At 33.7% G+C, this 16,654-nt stretch overlaps 1 protein-coding gene across 7 annotated transcripts in view; it reads left to right on the forward strand.

The window, feature by feature from the left end:
- Nucleotides 1-16,654, forward strand: part of ARHGAP12 (Rho GTPase activating protein 12) — a 148,833-nt gene that overhangs the window by 92,606 nt on the left and 39,573 nt on the right. For all 7 annotated transcript variants that reach the window (XM_073018861.1, XM_008002713.3, XM_008002715.3 and 4 more), the window contains 2 exons: nucleotides 6,202-6,263; nucleotides 11,316-11,397. In XM_073018861.1, the coding sequence (XP_072874962.1) occupies nucleotides 6,202-6,263; nucleotides 11,316-11,397 (144 nt within the window). The remainder of the gene's footprint in view (nucleotides 1-6,201; nucleotides 6,264-11,315; nucleotides 11,398-16,654) is intronic.

The raw sequence follows: 16,654 nt of genomic DNA on the forward strand, positions 1-16,654 counted from the left end.
TAGTATTTGATTATATATTATTCAATTACATAAAATAACTTACCATTTATTTATTATAGGAACCTCCAATTCTCTATTAATGTCTGTCTTCCCCCACCAGACAGAGTAAAGCTTCATTAGAGCAGAAACAGTTACCCCAATACCTCCCACAGTGCCATATAATAGCTGCTCAACAAATACTTGTTGAATAAATAAATGTTAAAGCTTTTTAAAAGACAAACTTATTATGGCTTCTCTGGTTTATGAAATTATGACACACTGTTATTGATTGGGACACTTCAGATTTCTTAGAGGTAAAGATTTTCACAGACACTGTTTCATTTTTCTAACTCTTTCTCCATTCCCTAGTGTAATCCGGTCTTTTTGGTGCTAATCAGGGGTTGTACACATTTCCTTCTGATGTTGGCTTAGGCAGTACCCCTGCCTAGAGTGGGCCTTGCTTTTTCTATACACAGTTAAATCCTGTACCTCCATCAAGATGGACCCTTCCAGAAGGCTTTGTCAGACTAACCGTTAATGTTCTCTTATTTCTGAACTCTCAAGTCACTAATTGCTTTTAATAAATGCAAGTTATTATATGTACTTCTAGTCTCCCTACCAGGTGTTAAACTCCTAAAAGAAGTTTAAATAGAGGACAGATACTTACCTTTTGCATTATTTGCACAATACTGGGTACATAAACATTATATAAACATTATGTAACGATAAAAGTGAACATGATTTTGGTGGTTTTGGCAAGAATTGCCATATGAATCTAAGGCACTGTTACTACAGTACTCTAATCTGTCCGTCTAGAAAAGGAGAAAACCCTTTAAAACTATTTTAAATGTAGGTAATATACAGTTCCCACAAAGATCTTTTACGTATTATTTTCATTTTGTTAAAAGAGAATTCCTAAGTAATCCTAGAAACAAAATTTTTTAAATGTTCCACATGCGGTTACAAGGACTGTTTGCACATTATTTCACCACCCATTGATCCATTTTCTGAAGTTTGACAGCAGCTAGACCATGCCGGACTCACAGTACCCTCTGATGGCCATCACAGGGAACTGCCTCACCAATGTTTCTTCTGTTTCAATCTTTTTTTACCTCTAGGTGAAAAAACCAAACCGTTGTGTTAATTCTACCAGAGGTGGTTCTGTTTTTCCATCACCAGACGGCATTCCTTTTTTCCTGAATGCTCTGTCCATGCTGTTGTGCCCTCCCATCGAGGTTTCTGCCCTCTGGGATGTCTCTTCACTCCCTCTGCCCTCTGGTTCCTCCTCTGTGCTTGCATGGCTTCTAGCAGTCTTGCCTCTCTTTCTCACTCTTACCCAGTTACTACAGGGAGGTATTTCCCTCTTTCTTTGCGAGTTAAAATCTGATTGGTATAAAGGCTTAGTGATAAGAAAGAAGGAAGCTACAGATTTAGAAGAGGAAATTATATAATCATCATTTTTAGTTCCCTAATGTCTTTTTAAAAATCCCTGCAAATTGCTCATCTATCTCTTTTAATCAAACCAGATTTAAAATTTCATCCCTTAACATAAATTTTAAACATGTTAACTTTTTCTTCTTTTCTAATTTTTAAATGGTTATTGTTACTTTTTGTAGTCCCTTTAAATCTACTTGAAATAGGCAGAATATACATTTTTTAAAAACCAATAATATATTTTTCTACAATTTGACTACAATATGGATTAAATAGGTTTTTTGGGCTGCTCTAAGAAGCTATTCTTTATTTGTCCCAATGTACCTATGAGAATATGCATTTTAAATTTCCCAATTACTGAATACTGAGTAAAGTTTTAGAATATGCATTTTGGAAACGAGCTTTGATGTTGTATGTCCACTTATGGTATTAATATGCATTAATCAATTAAGAGAAAAAGACATTTTAAAATTTAATGATTATTGAAGTATTAATGGACAAGTTTGCTTATTTTTTTCATTGAATATTACTATTCTAAGTCTTTTTAAAAAACATGAATGTTTATTTTTATAACCATTGGCTCTTTAAAAATTTTATTTTTATTGAGATAAAATTTATGTAACATTAACCAGTAACCATTTTAAAGGGTACAATTCAGTGGCATTTAGTATATTTACAATGTGTGTAGCTATCACCTGTTAGTTATAGAACATTTCATCACCCCAAAATAAAACCCATACCCATTAAAAGTCACTCCCCATTTCACCCTCCCCAGGCCCCTGTCCTTGATAACCACTAGCCTGCATTTTGTTTCTATGTATGGATTTACCCATTCTGGATGTTTCATTACACTGATGTTTTTTCAATGCTCTAGGTATAATTGTGCAAGTTTACTTGTTCTATATTTTAAAAATCTCATTATTACACAGTTAACTAAAGATGAGGATTTTGAACAGGTATATTGATTTTGGTATATCACACTTGTTAGCCTGAATTGAGAAGTACCTACTTTACTAAAAGAATGCAACATCGATTAGAAGTTCTGGAACCTGCAAAGTAATTATGAACCTGTATAATTTTTCCGAGATTACCTAGTAGAATTTGAAGTTTATTGTTTTCTTGCCTATTAGGATAGAATAATATTGTTACTCAATTTAACCATAATTTGCTAGTCCTTATTAAAGCATTCCTGCTTATTTTTAATATAAAGTTTATTTTAGAGTATCAAATATTTAGACCAACAAATATTCATGTATAAGTTTGTATATATTTTATGGGACTTAAGGTATTTTTTATGAAGCTTTTTTGGTAAGCAACACAAAAACATTGGGTGATTTTGACACATATGTAGAGAAAGTATACTAAATAGTATGAAATAAAAATCTGTTTAAATTTTTTTTTTTTTTTTTTTGAGATGGAATCTTGCTCTGTCACCCGGGCTGGAGTGCAGTGGCGCCATGTTGGCTGACTGCAACCTCTGCCTCCCACGTTAAAGCAATTCTGTGTCTCAGCCTCCCAAGTAGCTGGGATTACAGGCGCCCGCCACCATGCCCAGCTACTTTTTGTATTTTTAGTAGAGACGGGATTTCACCATCTTAGGCTGGTCTTGAACTCCTGACCTTGTGATCGCCTGCGTTGGCCTCCCAAAGTGCTGAGATTACAGGCATGAGCCACCATGCCCTGCCTTAAGTGTTTTTCCTAACTCTTACCTGTGTATCCAAACCTATATTACCCATCTGTCTATTTATTTTTATGTCAAATTCAAAAACTTATTTAACAGTTAAAGCTTTCTCTGTTACTGATCCTGTTATATTTCTTTCTTGTTATAGTACTGTTAATTTGTTGGTAAATTACTTCATCATATATGTATTGAATATCAACTACATGCTAGATACAGTACTAGACAGTGGTTATTGATGAACATAACAGATGTGGTTCCAACTTATGGCCTAAAGGAGTGGATAATGAGTAATAAAAGTAAAAATATATATATAATTGTACTTTGCATCAAGTGTGTCTTAGTCCGTTGGAGCTGCTATAGCAAAAATATAAACTGAGTGGCTTATAAACAACAGAAATTTATTTCTCACAGTTCTGGTGGCTGAGGGGTGGTCCAAGATCAAGGCACTGTTAAATTCACTGTCTGGTGAGGGCACCTTCCTGGTTCATAGATGGTTCCTTTTTACTGTGTCCTCACATGGCAGAAATAACAAGGGTTCCATTTTATAAGGGCACTAATTGCATTAATGTGGGCTTCGCCTTCATGACCTGATCATCTCCCAAAGGCCCCACCTCCACGTATCATTACATTTGATATTAGATTTCAATATACAAATTTTGGGGGACACAAACATTTAGTCTGTAGTAAGTACAGTGAGGCAAACAAACAGGCAGTCGTAAATAATGGGAAGTTTACTTAAAAGTGGTCAGGAAAAGCCCTAAAGTAACGTTGAAGCGGAGATATCACCAGCTACCCAGTTGCTCAAGCTTGGCAGTTTCCCCAAGATCTATGCTCTCGCCCTCACAAAAGTCCCTGTCAGTTTTGTCTCCTGAATCTGTCAAATTGGGCCCCTCTTCTCTCTCACTGCCACCACATTCAGGTCTTTATCATCTCTTATAGTAATGATTAAAATAGTTTTCTAGTTGGTCCCTGGTCATGGTACCCTTTCTTAATGCATTCTTTCTGCTACCTCATTTCTTGCTACTTCACCTCACCCAATACTTTTGAGGGAATTTAAAGCCCTTCAGATATGAAATGCTGTCTTTAGCCCCTGTGCCTTTCACTGTTGGTTGTTTTTACCTCCTGCTGTTTCTGTCTAGCGGACTCCTGTTCCTTAGTTCAAGTGTCAAGTTCCCCAGGAGGCTGTCTGATTTCTTTCTCTCCCAGATTGAGTTAGGCATAACTTTCTCATAGCACGTCTCACATTGTATAGGAATTGTTCTTTGTATTTGTATGTTTTGAGTGTAGCAAATTTTGTTCTTTACATTCAAGTTAGTGATTAATACTTAGAGCATTAGTACTTGGGTCTTGATCCCTGTGACCATTTGATGAAAGTTCTGGACCTTTTCTTTGAGTGATGCGTATATACATGCACGGTTTTGTGCCAGTTTCGGTCCATCCATTGATTTGGGTGAGAATCCCTGATCCTAGACTCTTCCTTCTTATCCTTAGGCTTAGGCTGTCTGTCACTACTGCTATTCCATTCATTTTTCTTCCTGATTTGATGCCTGTGTTTCCTTCCTGCTTCTGCCTTTTTTTTTTTTTTTTTTTTTTTTTAAATAACACAAATTCAGCTGTGGCATTTTTAAAATGAGCTTAATTCCCACCTCTCTGCCTTTCCAATTCCTATATTCCCTAGCTCAAGTAATCAGTGCCCATCCACTCAGATTAATGTTGTTACTTAGTTCCCATATGATTGAAAGATTTGTTTTCTCCCTGCTTTTAAGGGGTGCAGGCAGCAAATTAAAAATGTTCTTATTTAATATCTTTTGTAGCTCCCTTACTGTGATCTGTTGAAAGTCAGCCCTCACCATGAGGGTTTATGAGAAAAAGAAAAAAAAACTACACCTACTTACAATTGTGTTATTAATGTTTTTGTTGAGGAGCAACATAGTTCTTGGGAAGAATATCAGACTTGCATATCTAAGGAGATTTAAGCTATATTTTATGAGAAAATTACAATAAAACTTCATATGGGCTATTTCCCAAGTCCCCAGTATACCAGAAATGTAAATTGACATAACAGTTTGTCAGCTTTGTCTACAGATGTCAGTTTTTATCAGACCAGACAAAAGTTTCAGACATTGGTAGAAAAATAATAATATGTTTATCTTTCATGCAGAAAAATGTATATTTTCTGATTAAAGTACGTTGAGAAAATATAGCAGAGTAATCAGTTCAATAGAATTGGGAATATTTCTTCCTGTGAGAGAGTGCGTGTGCATGAGTGCTTTAGTTGAATTAAAATTGACTATTTTCTTATGTACAGACAACGCGTGGACTCAGCTCGTTTTAATTTCATTTGCTTCTAGGAAACTAAAGCAGTGAGAAAGTGCATCTTGATTTCCATCTGAAAGAATTTTAAGCTAACATTAACTTTAGTACGATGGCTTTTGCCTTCATAGGGTTTGATGATAAAGCTTGTGTCACTGTTTTTGACATCAGCTGGCTAGTAAATCTAGTTTATCTAGAGTGGAAGTCACAATCTGATAATATGCTTAATAAAGCACATGCTGAATTTTTTATGCTACATTAAGGCAAGTTCTCTACATGATACCAGTTAACTTTTGAGTAATTTATTAAATACAGACACTGTATTTGGTCTACCTATTTTTACATTTTGATAAAGTGAGTTAGTATATTGAATAATTTTCAGATTATATAGTTGTAAAATAGCAGCAAAGTAAATCATTCCTTTTTTGTAGAATTTATCAAAGTAAATCATTCCTTTTTTGTAGCATTGTATTACTTTGAATAGAAAGACATAAATTATTTTTCAGTGCTGCTTTGTTCATATAGAAATCTAATTTCATAGCAAAGTATCTAATAGCTGCTGTGACCTAAGGAGAAAAGGAAGTGTTTAATTATAAAATTAAGAAAAAACTACAAAAGTATTAGGAAAGTAATATTCTTAATATATTCTAGAACTATGCATGTTACACATTGACTAATCTTTTCTTTTAAGCTAATTTTTAGAGAACGAGACCATATTGGTTCAGTCATATGTAAGAACTTGGACCTCATTGTCTATGTAAGTGATGTATAAACAGTATTACTCTGTTCCATAGGATCAAGAGAAATATGGATTATTAAATGTAACAAAAATTGCTGAAAATGGGAAAAAGGTTCGGTAAGTACACAAGTCATTAATGTTCTTACATGATTCATCTGATTGAAATAAATTAAAAATTCTCAATATAATTATTTTAGTATAAATAGGTTCTGAAGAATCACCATTTGTTTTCTATGTAATCACATATGTAAGATTGTCATGAGATTTATGAAAAATTTTCTTTGTCTTGACATATTTCCTAAGTAATATTAAGTTAAGAGGTAATGAGGCAGAGGGTTCTGAGGATGCATTTGCTTTAATTTTTTTTTTTTTCAGTAAGCAGTAAACGCATATGGTAAAAAACAAAGGTAGACTAAGTATTGAGTGAAAAGTCAGTCCCCCAGCCATCTTTACTTCCCCTCCCCAGAGGCAACCAGTGTTAAGTCTCCTGAATTCTAGTGCTTTCCTGCAGAGATAGGATATATATGTATATGTTTGTATGTATAGAGATTAATTTTCTAAACATAATCTTTTCACAGTTTATCTTGGAGGTGGTTTCACTTCTTGCTTGTAGAGCTGTCACATTGTTTTTAAATTGCTGCATAGTTGTATATTTGGCTGTACTATATAGTTTATTTACCTATTATTTATTTGCAAGTTTTTAACTACACCTGTCTGTTGGTAGACATGTCAGTTGTGTATCATTTTTGCTAGTACATGTAATATTACATTTAGCATCTTGCATGACTCATTTTGCCAGTATGCAAATCTGCCCATAAAATAAATTTTATAAAAAGTGGAATTGCTGGGCCACTTGCAAAGTCATTTCGACAGTGTTCCAAATTGCACTGATACTGACTCTGTTTCTGCCAGAAACAGATACTGAATCTGTTTCTGCCTCCAGTAGCCGTGCATTCCTGCACACCTTTCGCCAGTTTAGTATGTTGTTAAATTCTTTGATTTTTGCCAGGAGAGAGAAGAGGGAAAATGATGTTTTTATTTGCATTCCCTTTTAGTGTGTTACGGTATCATAAACTGTTGGTATTTCCTTTTTGTTGAATTGTCTCTTTATACCCTTTGTCTGTTTTTCTATTGGATCGTTGGATTTTTTGGTTAATGTGATTTAAGGAAATCCTAGTGATTTAAGGAAATAAACTCTATGTAATGTAAGTTGCATTTAAAGAGTTTTAAATTAACATGTAATTGAGTTTTTTAGGTTTGCTTTCGTGGAACTATTTTTTGTCAGACTTTGGTAGTTAGATTTTTTTTTAAGTGCTCTGAAATAGCTTTATAAATACTACAATTATGTATCCCTTAAACTGTTCTTTGGTAGAATTCAGTTGTGAATTGAGTCTTTATTTTTCTTTCTGCATTTTGGGAATATGTAGTGCAGATAGCTCTTTGACTACTTTCTTTGCTTTTGTTGTTTTCCTATGATTTAGACTTTCGCTTCTTTTGGAATATTTTTTTCAATTTATATTTGCCTAAGGAAATCATCTATTCTCTCATCTTCAAATTTATTTACATAGAGTTAAGCAAAATCTTCTTTAATTTCCTATATATTAGTGGTTCTTAAACATTTTGGTCTGAAGTTTCCTTTAAATGCTTAAAAATTACTGAATATTCTAAAGAGTCTTGGTCTATATCTATAACCTTACAGGTTGTATCTACAGATACTGTGAGAAATTAAAACAAATTTTAAGGATAATTCTTTAAAAAATAACCTATTACAAATTGACACAAAAATTTTTTGAAGAAAAACTATGTTTTCTAAGACAAAAAATTTCCATGAGAAGAGAGGCATTGTTTTACATTTTTTGTAAATCTTTAGTATTTGGCTTAATGGAAAACAGCTGAATTTTCATCTCTGCTTGCAGTCAGTCTGTTGTGACATATTATTTTGTTTGAAGTATGTGAAGAAAATCCTCCCTTTCACAGCTAAAGGTGGAAAAATGGAGGAATGTTTTAAGATATGTTCAGATAATTGTGCATTTTCCTGCTGCTCCAAAACTCTACAAATGGTAGTTTGTTGAGGGTTGGTTGTAGTGAAGACTCTGAAAAACTACAGTGAACGGTTCATACCCAGTTACTTTAAAAACTGTTGGTCTTTGTTGTATCTGAGTGAATCTTTGCCCATGCTTAATTTTATAATATCTTGTAGGTCATTTGTAAAATACTAGTTCATTAACTTTGCTCGTTTCTCAAATGTTTACACATTTTATTTTATAATATCAAAGAATCACACATCAGTGCTGTCAGAAAAGTATTGGGAAATTGTCAAATCCACTGTAGCAGATGCCAGGTATTCCAAAATTCTACTTTCTGTTTGAAAGCTTCAGTTTTTTTTTAAGGTGGTAAAAGAATACATAAGTTTGCTATCTTAACCATTTTTAAGTGTACATCTCAGTGGTGTTAAGTATATTCACATTGTTGTGTAACAGATCTCTACAACTTTTTCATCTCATAACACTGAAACTCTATACCTACTAACACTAATTCCCTCTTCCTCCATCCCCTAGCCCTTGATAACCTTTCTGCTGTTTCTTTGATTTTGACTACCTTAGATATTTTGTGTGAGTGGAATGATATGGTATATGTTTGATTGTTGTGACTGGTTTATTTTGCTTGGCGTAATGATCTTGAGGTTCATTCATGTTGAAAGCTTTGTTGTTGTTGTTGTTGTTGTTGTTGTTGTTGTTGTTGAGGCAGAGTCTTGCTCTGTCGCCCAGGCTGGAGTGCAGTGGTACGACCTTGGCTCACTGCAAACTCTGCCTCCCAGGTTCAAACAATTCTCCTGCCTCAGCCTCCCAAGTAGCTGGGATTACAGGCGTGTGCCACTACGCCCGGCTAATTTTTGTATTTTTAGTAGAGACGGGGTTTCACCATGTTGACCAGGCTGGTCTTGAACTCCAGACCTCAGGTGATCCACACGTCTCAGCCTCCCAAAATGCTAGGATTACAGGTATGAGCTACCACGCCCAGCCTCATGTTGAAAGTTTTAATTTTTTATTGCCTATAAATAATATTATTTGTTTTCTTTGAAAACTTCATTTATTTTTAAGGTAATGTTTGCCTGCCACATATCCAAGTCTGAATAACTATAGTGTGTACATCAGTTGTTTTTTCAGGAGTAAAAATTGCGTTCCAGGAATAAAAAAAAGGTGATTAATTCACCTTGCAACTAAGTCACACAAGTGCTTAGTCCTTGAGACAATGGTCATTATTTCACTATTTAAATATTCAATATTTGTTCTCAGGTATATATTTACTAGTTCTACAGTTTTTCTCATTTTGAAAATTGAACTAAAAAAGCTTACTTAAAGTGGAAATAGGCTAATTTAAGTATTTGTCATAGTAGGGAGTCAGTAGATGATAAGAAATAGAAGACTGAGAGTATAAAATGAATTTACAAAAAATTAAAATACTTCCAAAATATCTTGCGATCCAGAAAATGAAATAATGAAGACAGAAAAAGCACCATCTGTAATACCAATATCAGTAAATGTAAATGGACTGTACTCATCTATTGAAAGAAAAAGTTGCTCAGACTGAAGCATAAAAAAGCAAAACTTAACCAAATTTTATATATAAAAGAAACATCAAAAGATGATTGAGAAAAGTTGAAAAAAAAAAAAAAAAAGCAATAAAGTATGTTGAAGGTATAGAAAGTAAAGCAAGACTAGGGATCTCAGTAGCAAAGTTCATCCCAGCGGGAGAGCATAAAGCATTACGAAGGTAGTATTTAAAATGGTAAAGCATGTGGAGAAGTCCACAGTGAAGATGTGATTATAGGAATCACCATTTACCAAATAAAGTAGCATTAACAAACATAAGCAAAAAAACACAGGAAATAAATGGAAACATAGAAACTTAGTAGTAATTAACTTTATTTCACTTCTTTTAATCCATAAAGTTCAAGTAGACATAAAAAGTAATTTTTAAATAAATAAGTCTTATTGATAGATACTAAATTCTACATTCTGAAAACAGAAAATAAACCTCCTTTAGAGGTTTTTATAAAGTTGGCCATATGTTTGGCTATAAGGAAAGCTTTAATAAATCCATGCGGTAGACAGATTTGACATTCATTTTAGCTTCCTAGCAACTGTGTCCTCATATAGGGTAATTTTAATTTATTTTCCTACTTGTAGACACTGATTCATACCTTCCGTTTGAAAAGTACCGTGCTAGGCCTGAGGTAGATAAAAAAATAAAAACTGTTTTCTTTTTTCAAATAATTTACAATTCCTATGACAGAAACATTTACATAAAGATCTCTAATATGATAAGGGAGAAGTTGAGGGGAATCTGGCTGGGGTATAGTATTCAAAAGCTTTAAAGTTCTAAATGGGTCAACTGATAATAGCATATGCTATGTGAGGCGTACCTCTGTATCTGGAGATAGCATTGTAGGTAAGTGGACAGTTTCTTTAAAAGCCCCGTGTTACACCAGAGTCTTAACATTGGTTACCTCTGGAGTATGGATTGAAGGAGAAGAAATGGGATTCCCTTTCCTTTACACATTTTGTATTCAGAGTTTTTGCACACCATATATGTGTTGCTTTTGTAATATAGGAAACTTTTTTTTTTTAATGTCATGTGGTCTGTCAGTGTACAATTATCAGTATGCTTGTAATGTACCTAGTACCTACTGCCTGGGTACTCCAACCCAATTAGGGGAAGGCAGATCACCAAGAAATGTAAAACAGTCTGTGTAAAGAATTAGGTGAGTGAGGGAAGTGTGTTTGTCTGATTTTTACTTCTGAGTAAGAATTCTTGACAAATACAATATTCCATTTGTGTGACTTTAAAATAAATTAGTGTCTTTGATCACAAAGTGCTGTATTAATTTCACGTGAACATAATTACCTGCATCATTCATTCATAGTTATTTGTGATAACTTACTTCTCTGATTAACTTCATTTGTTTTGGGGCCTTCATTATCAGGTTTGAACCATAAAATGACTATAAATTTCATTAGTATCTATCCCCAACAAAAACAACTAAAATGTCAACAAGGGCTGTAAATCATAGATAACATTGATAAGAGCTAAGTAGGTGTTAATTTTTTGAATTTGGCTGAAAGAACTCGAGATTGGAGCTTTAATTGGTTGTCCTTATAATTACAGAAAGAACTGGTTGTCTTCTTGGGCGGTGTTGCAGGGTTCTTCTTTACTTTTTACCAAAACTCAAGGAAGTAGCACAAGTTGGGTAAGTATTTCTTCTCTTTGGAGATTTTATACATTTAAATTATGTGAATAGTATTGTACCTGAATTTCAAAAGGTAATTTCCAGAGTCCTTTTAGTTACAGCTAGTGTGCAAATAAAAATAAATAAAATGTTCTTAAAGGTTCATTTTAACTTATGAGAGAAAAAAAGGAGTGAGTAGGACAGTCTAATTAGTAGTATTATTAAAATCAATAGATTCTGTTTTATCCATTCAACTGAAAAGTGGGCTCATTACTTGGGCATTATAGAGAAAATACATTTCTTGATTCATTTTCAGGATATTAAAGCTTTGCTGTGTTTGTGACTCTGCTCCTTCAGATATTTAGTCAGAAAATAAGCAGTAACGTGGCAAGCTGTATCTTGAATTGTGATCTGACCATTGGTTACGAATCAGTGTTTCAGGTGTCAATGTCTGGATTGTCAGCCAGCTTTCAAAAGAAAAAGAAATGTCACCATTACTTTTGGGATTTTGAAGCTTTTTACATATTTGAGTGCTTACTATCATTACTCTACTCTTCAGTTATTTGTAATACAAACATTAAAAATTATAATTTGTGACATATAATAGCTACATTTTTTGAATGCTCATTATGTATCCCACATATGTTCTCGGTGCAGAGGATTGTGTCTATATTGTCTCCTTAACGCTGGGATAGTTATTGCTCTGATCTCGCCCTTCCCCCATCATAGATGAGAAAATGAGGTATAAAACAGTTAAGTATAATAATTTGCTCAAAGTCTTACAGCTACCAAGTGGCAGATCTGGGTTTAGAACTTTGGCTTTTTGGCTCTAGAATCCATGTTCTGGCTATTTATGAAAGTTTTTGGTAATTGAATTTGAAGTGCTAATGCTCAAGTAAAATTTAAAATAAAGGTATTCTGAGTGTATTTTGTCTACCTCATATTCTACCGTAATCAATATTTTATTACAATTAATGAGTTTCTTTAAAATTAATACAAAACCTATGGGTCTTATGTTTGATGAAAGAAAAGTCCGTTTATAAAATTTAAGCAAATTTTAGTTGTCCAAATTTATCATGCAGCCATGCAACATGGTTCTGAACCCCAAATGCCACAGAACATGTTAGTCCTCAGCTTCTCTGATGAGGAAACCTAAAAATCCACATGAATTGAGCATGGATGTGAACATTCTAGATAGTTCCTTCTGTTTTGCTTTTCTAATCCTTTAATTTGCTCCCTCTTCGACCATTCCAGTGGAAGTGACCTGTGAAAGGGTTGAAATTCTGGTTTGATATATCTTAAAGTAAATGGATAATTATGTCTTTCTCCTTTTCCCCAAGGTGAAACATGTGGGGCTCTTTCGCATTAATGCATTTCTAGAGCACTGTGTAATTGTTTCTTTCTTCCTACTTATGGCTCAACTTTTATTTGAAATTGAGTGAAGAAAACGGATGAAAGAAAAGGAATGGAGAAGCAATAATAGATTAATAAATCATTTTTGAAAGTATCTGAAGACAGCTGGATAGTGATCACTTATTTGATAATTACTGATACTTAAAGATTGAAGGTTGTGGCAGGTACAGATGAAACCAGTAGACAGAGCATCCTATAGGTGGGCAGGTTTGTACATGATTTAAATGAAATGAAAACTTTGAATTTAAAGATGTTAAATGAATACCTTCTAGTACATAATTGTTAGCACAGGATGGTAACATTTTTTTTTTTTTTTTAATTTAAAGTTTTCATTCTAGAAGATCTTACATGATTCAGAACTCATGATTAAAACTAGTACTGACAAAGGAGGTGAGGTATTTGTGTTTATCAGCCAAGGTTGTATTACTATGTTCATGTAGCAATAACCAAAACATAGTTTAAAATTTACTGAACTAACCAATTTTGAAATTTTAGAATTCTCAATGAATTTTTAATTATAGGGAGTCGCTATTTTAATTTTTATCTTTCAAATGACATGTTATTACTATTGATATAGTATTAATAATATCATTTCAGATAGGTATAATTTAACAAAACATAACCACACCATTTTATAGTCTCAGTAAAGACTAAACAAGATTAAAAATGTGGTAAAATGCTTCGTTGTACAGTCAATTCTTAATTTGTATTTTATGACTAATTTTAAATGACTGTTTTGCTTTACCCATTGCTACATATTTAAGGGAACGAGAACTAATTTGAATGGCCTAAGTAAAAGGAAGTAAGATTATTTAAAAATCATATAAGTGTGTATAATGTATTATGACCCCACAATATTCATAAATAACAGAATTTAGAGAAACAGGATGCTCTTTAACTCTGGAATTGGGATTATTGAAAGAAATGTTAAAAAAATTCTAGCCTTGTTGATCTGCTCAGTCACCAACTAGATCTGTTATAGGTAATATGTATTCTCTTTATACAGCAGAATCACATCTTACCCGAGGATAAGATTCTAAGGCTAAAATATAAGCCAAAACACCAACAGTCACTTCAAGTGAAAACTGCTCTTGAATATTCCTTAGGAAGATGCTATACAGAAGCTGATCTCTAGCAGAGCCCGTATTTCCTTTGGTGTTAGGAGGAATAACTTTTCCTTCAGTTGAGTTTGAATGGCTTATGTTAAGGGGCCACATTACAGGAGAAATCTGTATAGTTCTTTAAAAATTAGATTCACATTTAGTACAAAAACTTGAGATCCACTTGAGGAAACAGCAGGTTCAAATCTTGTACTCACTAGAGGGCATGTACTCATTGATGGAACACTGAGCAGAGTCACCTACGCTATTCAAAGTTCTATTTTTTAAAAATTATTCTTGGTTTGTATTGATTTTTTTTTTCAGACAGTAGATGGTTAAAATTGAGTAAATGAAATGCACAGAGGCTGCATGCAATTTCACTTTATAAGAAATATTTTACATTGGTGCTGCCTCATCCAAAAATCTGGTGAGCCTTTTCTTCTCCTCTAGGGCAGATACCTTCCAGTGGTTTTCTGGAATGGAAAACAGTTATCTACTGGATTGCTGTATCAGTAACATAAACTTACATTTGCTTTTTTCTCACCTCATTTCACCTCGGAAATACATGTGTGTATGTTTGTTTGTTTGTTCAACAGACCTAAAAGCCTGCTGTGTTCTGGGCATTGTTAAGCTTTGGGTTTAGAAAGAAATAACATGGTCCCTGTCTTCAAAGCTTACGTAGTAGTGGGGAAGACTGACAAGTGAACAGGTTCAGTGTAACATGACATATGTTGTGCTTCTTTTCAGTTATTATTTTACCATATTCCTTGAGCATTTAAAAAATCAACCTATAAATATTGGTAGTTATTCAAACATTCATTTGTACATGCTTTCAAATTTCTAAAAATAGTCACTCTTTTGGGCCAGATAATTATTTGTTGTAGGGGGGCTGTCCTGTGCACGGTAGGGTGTTTAGTAGATGACTAGCACCCTGCCTCTAGTTGTGACAACTAAAAATATCTCCAAACGTTACCAGATGTCCCCCAGAGGACAAATTTCCCTGTCTCCTAGAGGAAGTATCAGTGTCCTAGAGGAAGGGAAAGGCAGGTGAGATGGTAGGGCTACTCCCAAGAGATGACTTGGAAAGGGACACCAGAAGATACTACTCAGCAGGGCATGAGGAGGAAGCTAGGGGGTTTTAGACAGGGTCTAATCTAGATCGTGAAGGGCCTAACGTGACTCCTGTCAATGGCTAACACAAGTCTGTTTAAGATAAATTCTATAAAGCATTCATCTTAAAAATAAAACATAAATTTATATAATAATCATCAGGATAAATTCTAGGACCTTTGCAAAGATATTTGGAAGTTGAGCTTTGCTTGTGTTGTATGTCTTCATATAGAGTTGTATCTTTGTCTTGTCTGGTTCCATTATGCTTTTCTCTTGTGTGTCATTTTGCTGTTGTGCATTGTTATGACATCATCATTTTCTTCCCTTTTCCATCAAGTCCTTCTGCCAACAAGGCTCAGTCTCTGAGCTCTTGCTTTCGCTGCTTTCTTCTTGGAAAAACTCTGTCCGTCGTCGGCCTGCTGTTGCATATGTAAAGTCTGATCCTGTTTCAGCTGTCACTGTATGTGTTCCTGTTGCATGCCCTTTGCCACAATAATTATGTTTTCTTTGCCGTGAATACGTTGGTGGGGAGGTTGATTACAGCAGAGAAAAGTGGGACTAGATTTTGGAAAATAATAACAAAATGTTGTCAGCTATAGTGACTACATTTTTTTTTTTTTGCAGTATTCCATGTCATGTCATTGTATTTATATTCAATTGCTATATCTTATTTGGCTTCTTGTTTGTATCTTAGCTTAGAGCTAACCATCTACAGCGTGTATATTGACAACAAATTAAATAATTGATTTTTGTCATTTTGTTAAATATATGTTCAAATTTGATAACATTTGCAGTACATCATTTCTGTTCAGGAAGTTATCTGTGCCCAACATACACCTTTATGTTTAATTTGTCTTTTGATTGACAATGCTCCTTCAGGCAAAGACTTTGTAGGATACAGTTACAATTTCTATTGTGATTTTTATTATGATTCCACAAATAAATTCCATGTAATATCTCAAAATTTTCATTGACTCCACTAATAAATTTTATTATTAATCCTAAATTTTGTTTAAGTTCACACTGCTAGCTAAAGAGATGTAAAAGGGAGCAGGTTGAGGCAAACTCTATTTTAAATGTGAAGCTCCTGAATAGAGTTACTGAGATTACAAATAGTGAATAAGTTATCATAAAGTTGGGTAAGATAATTTCTAATGACAAGTTAATTTGATTTGAAATATTTTAGCAAATGACATTCTCTGTAGGAAATATTTATGACAGATTTTTATGATCTTTAGATTACAATTCAGTAGACTTTAGAGGTTTTAAAGCCTTTAAACTTTTCAATACCATGGGAATGTTACTTTTTATTCTTAGTTAACAGACTAAACGGAAATTTAAAGATGTCAAGGTACAGAGTAAATGTATATTTAACATAAATTTTATACTACTTTTGCTAATCTTTTCCTTATCTAGTTAACAAAATGTAATAGCTAGCTAAGTACTTCTGAACCCACCCATAACAACTGTCTTCCCATTCTTTTTGTAGTTCCTCATTAAATTGCTGAAGCTTTATAGCATCTGTCTTTAGTTACAGTTTCTGACAAAGATAAAAGAATATGGGACTTAGTGTTTTCTGTTTCCACAACTTGTTGTTAACAGTGTAACTACTGAATAAGGAAATACTTCTGAAAGCACAAAATCAGGTTTAGAGA

This window comes from Chlorocebus sabaeus, chromosome 9 (genome assembly GCF_047675955.1).
Source record: "Chlorocebus sabaeus isolate Y175 chromosome 9, mChlSab1.0.hap1, whole genome shotgun sequence".
Classification (NCBI taxonomy): domain Eukaryota; kingdom Metazoa; phylum Chordata; class Mammalia; order Primates; family Cercopithecidae; genus Chlorocebus; species Chlorocebus sabaeus.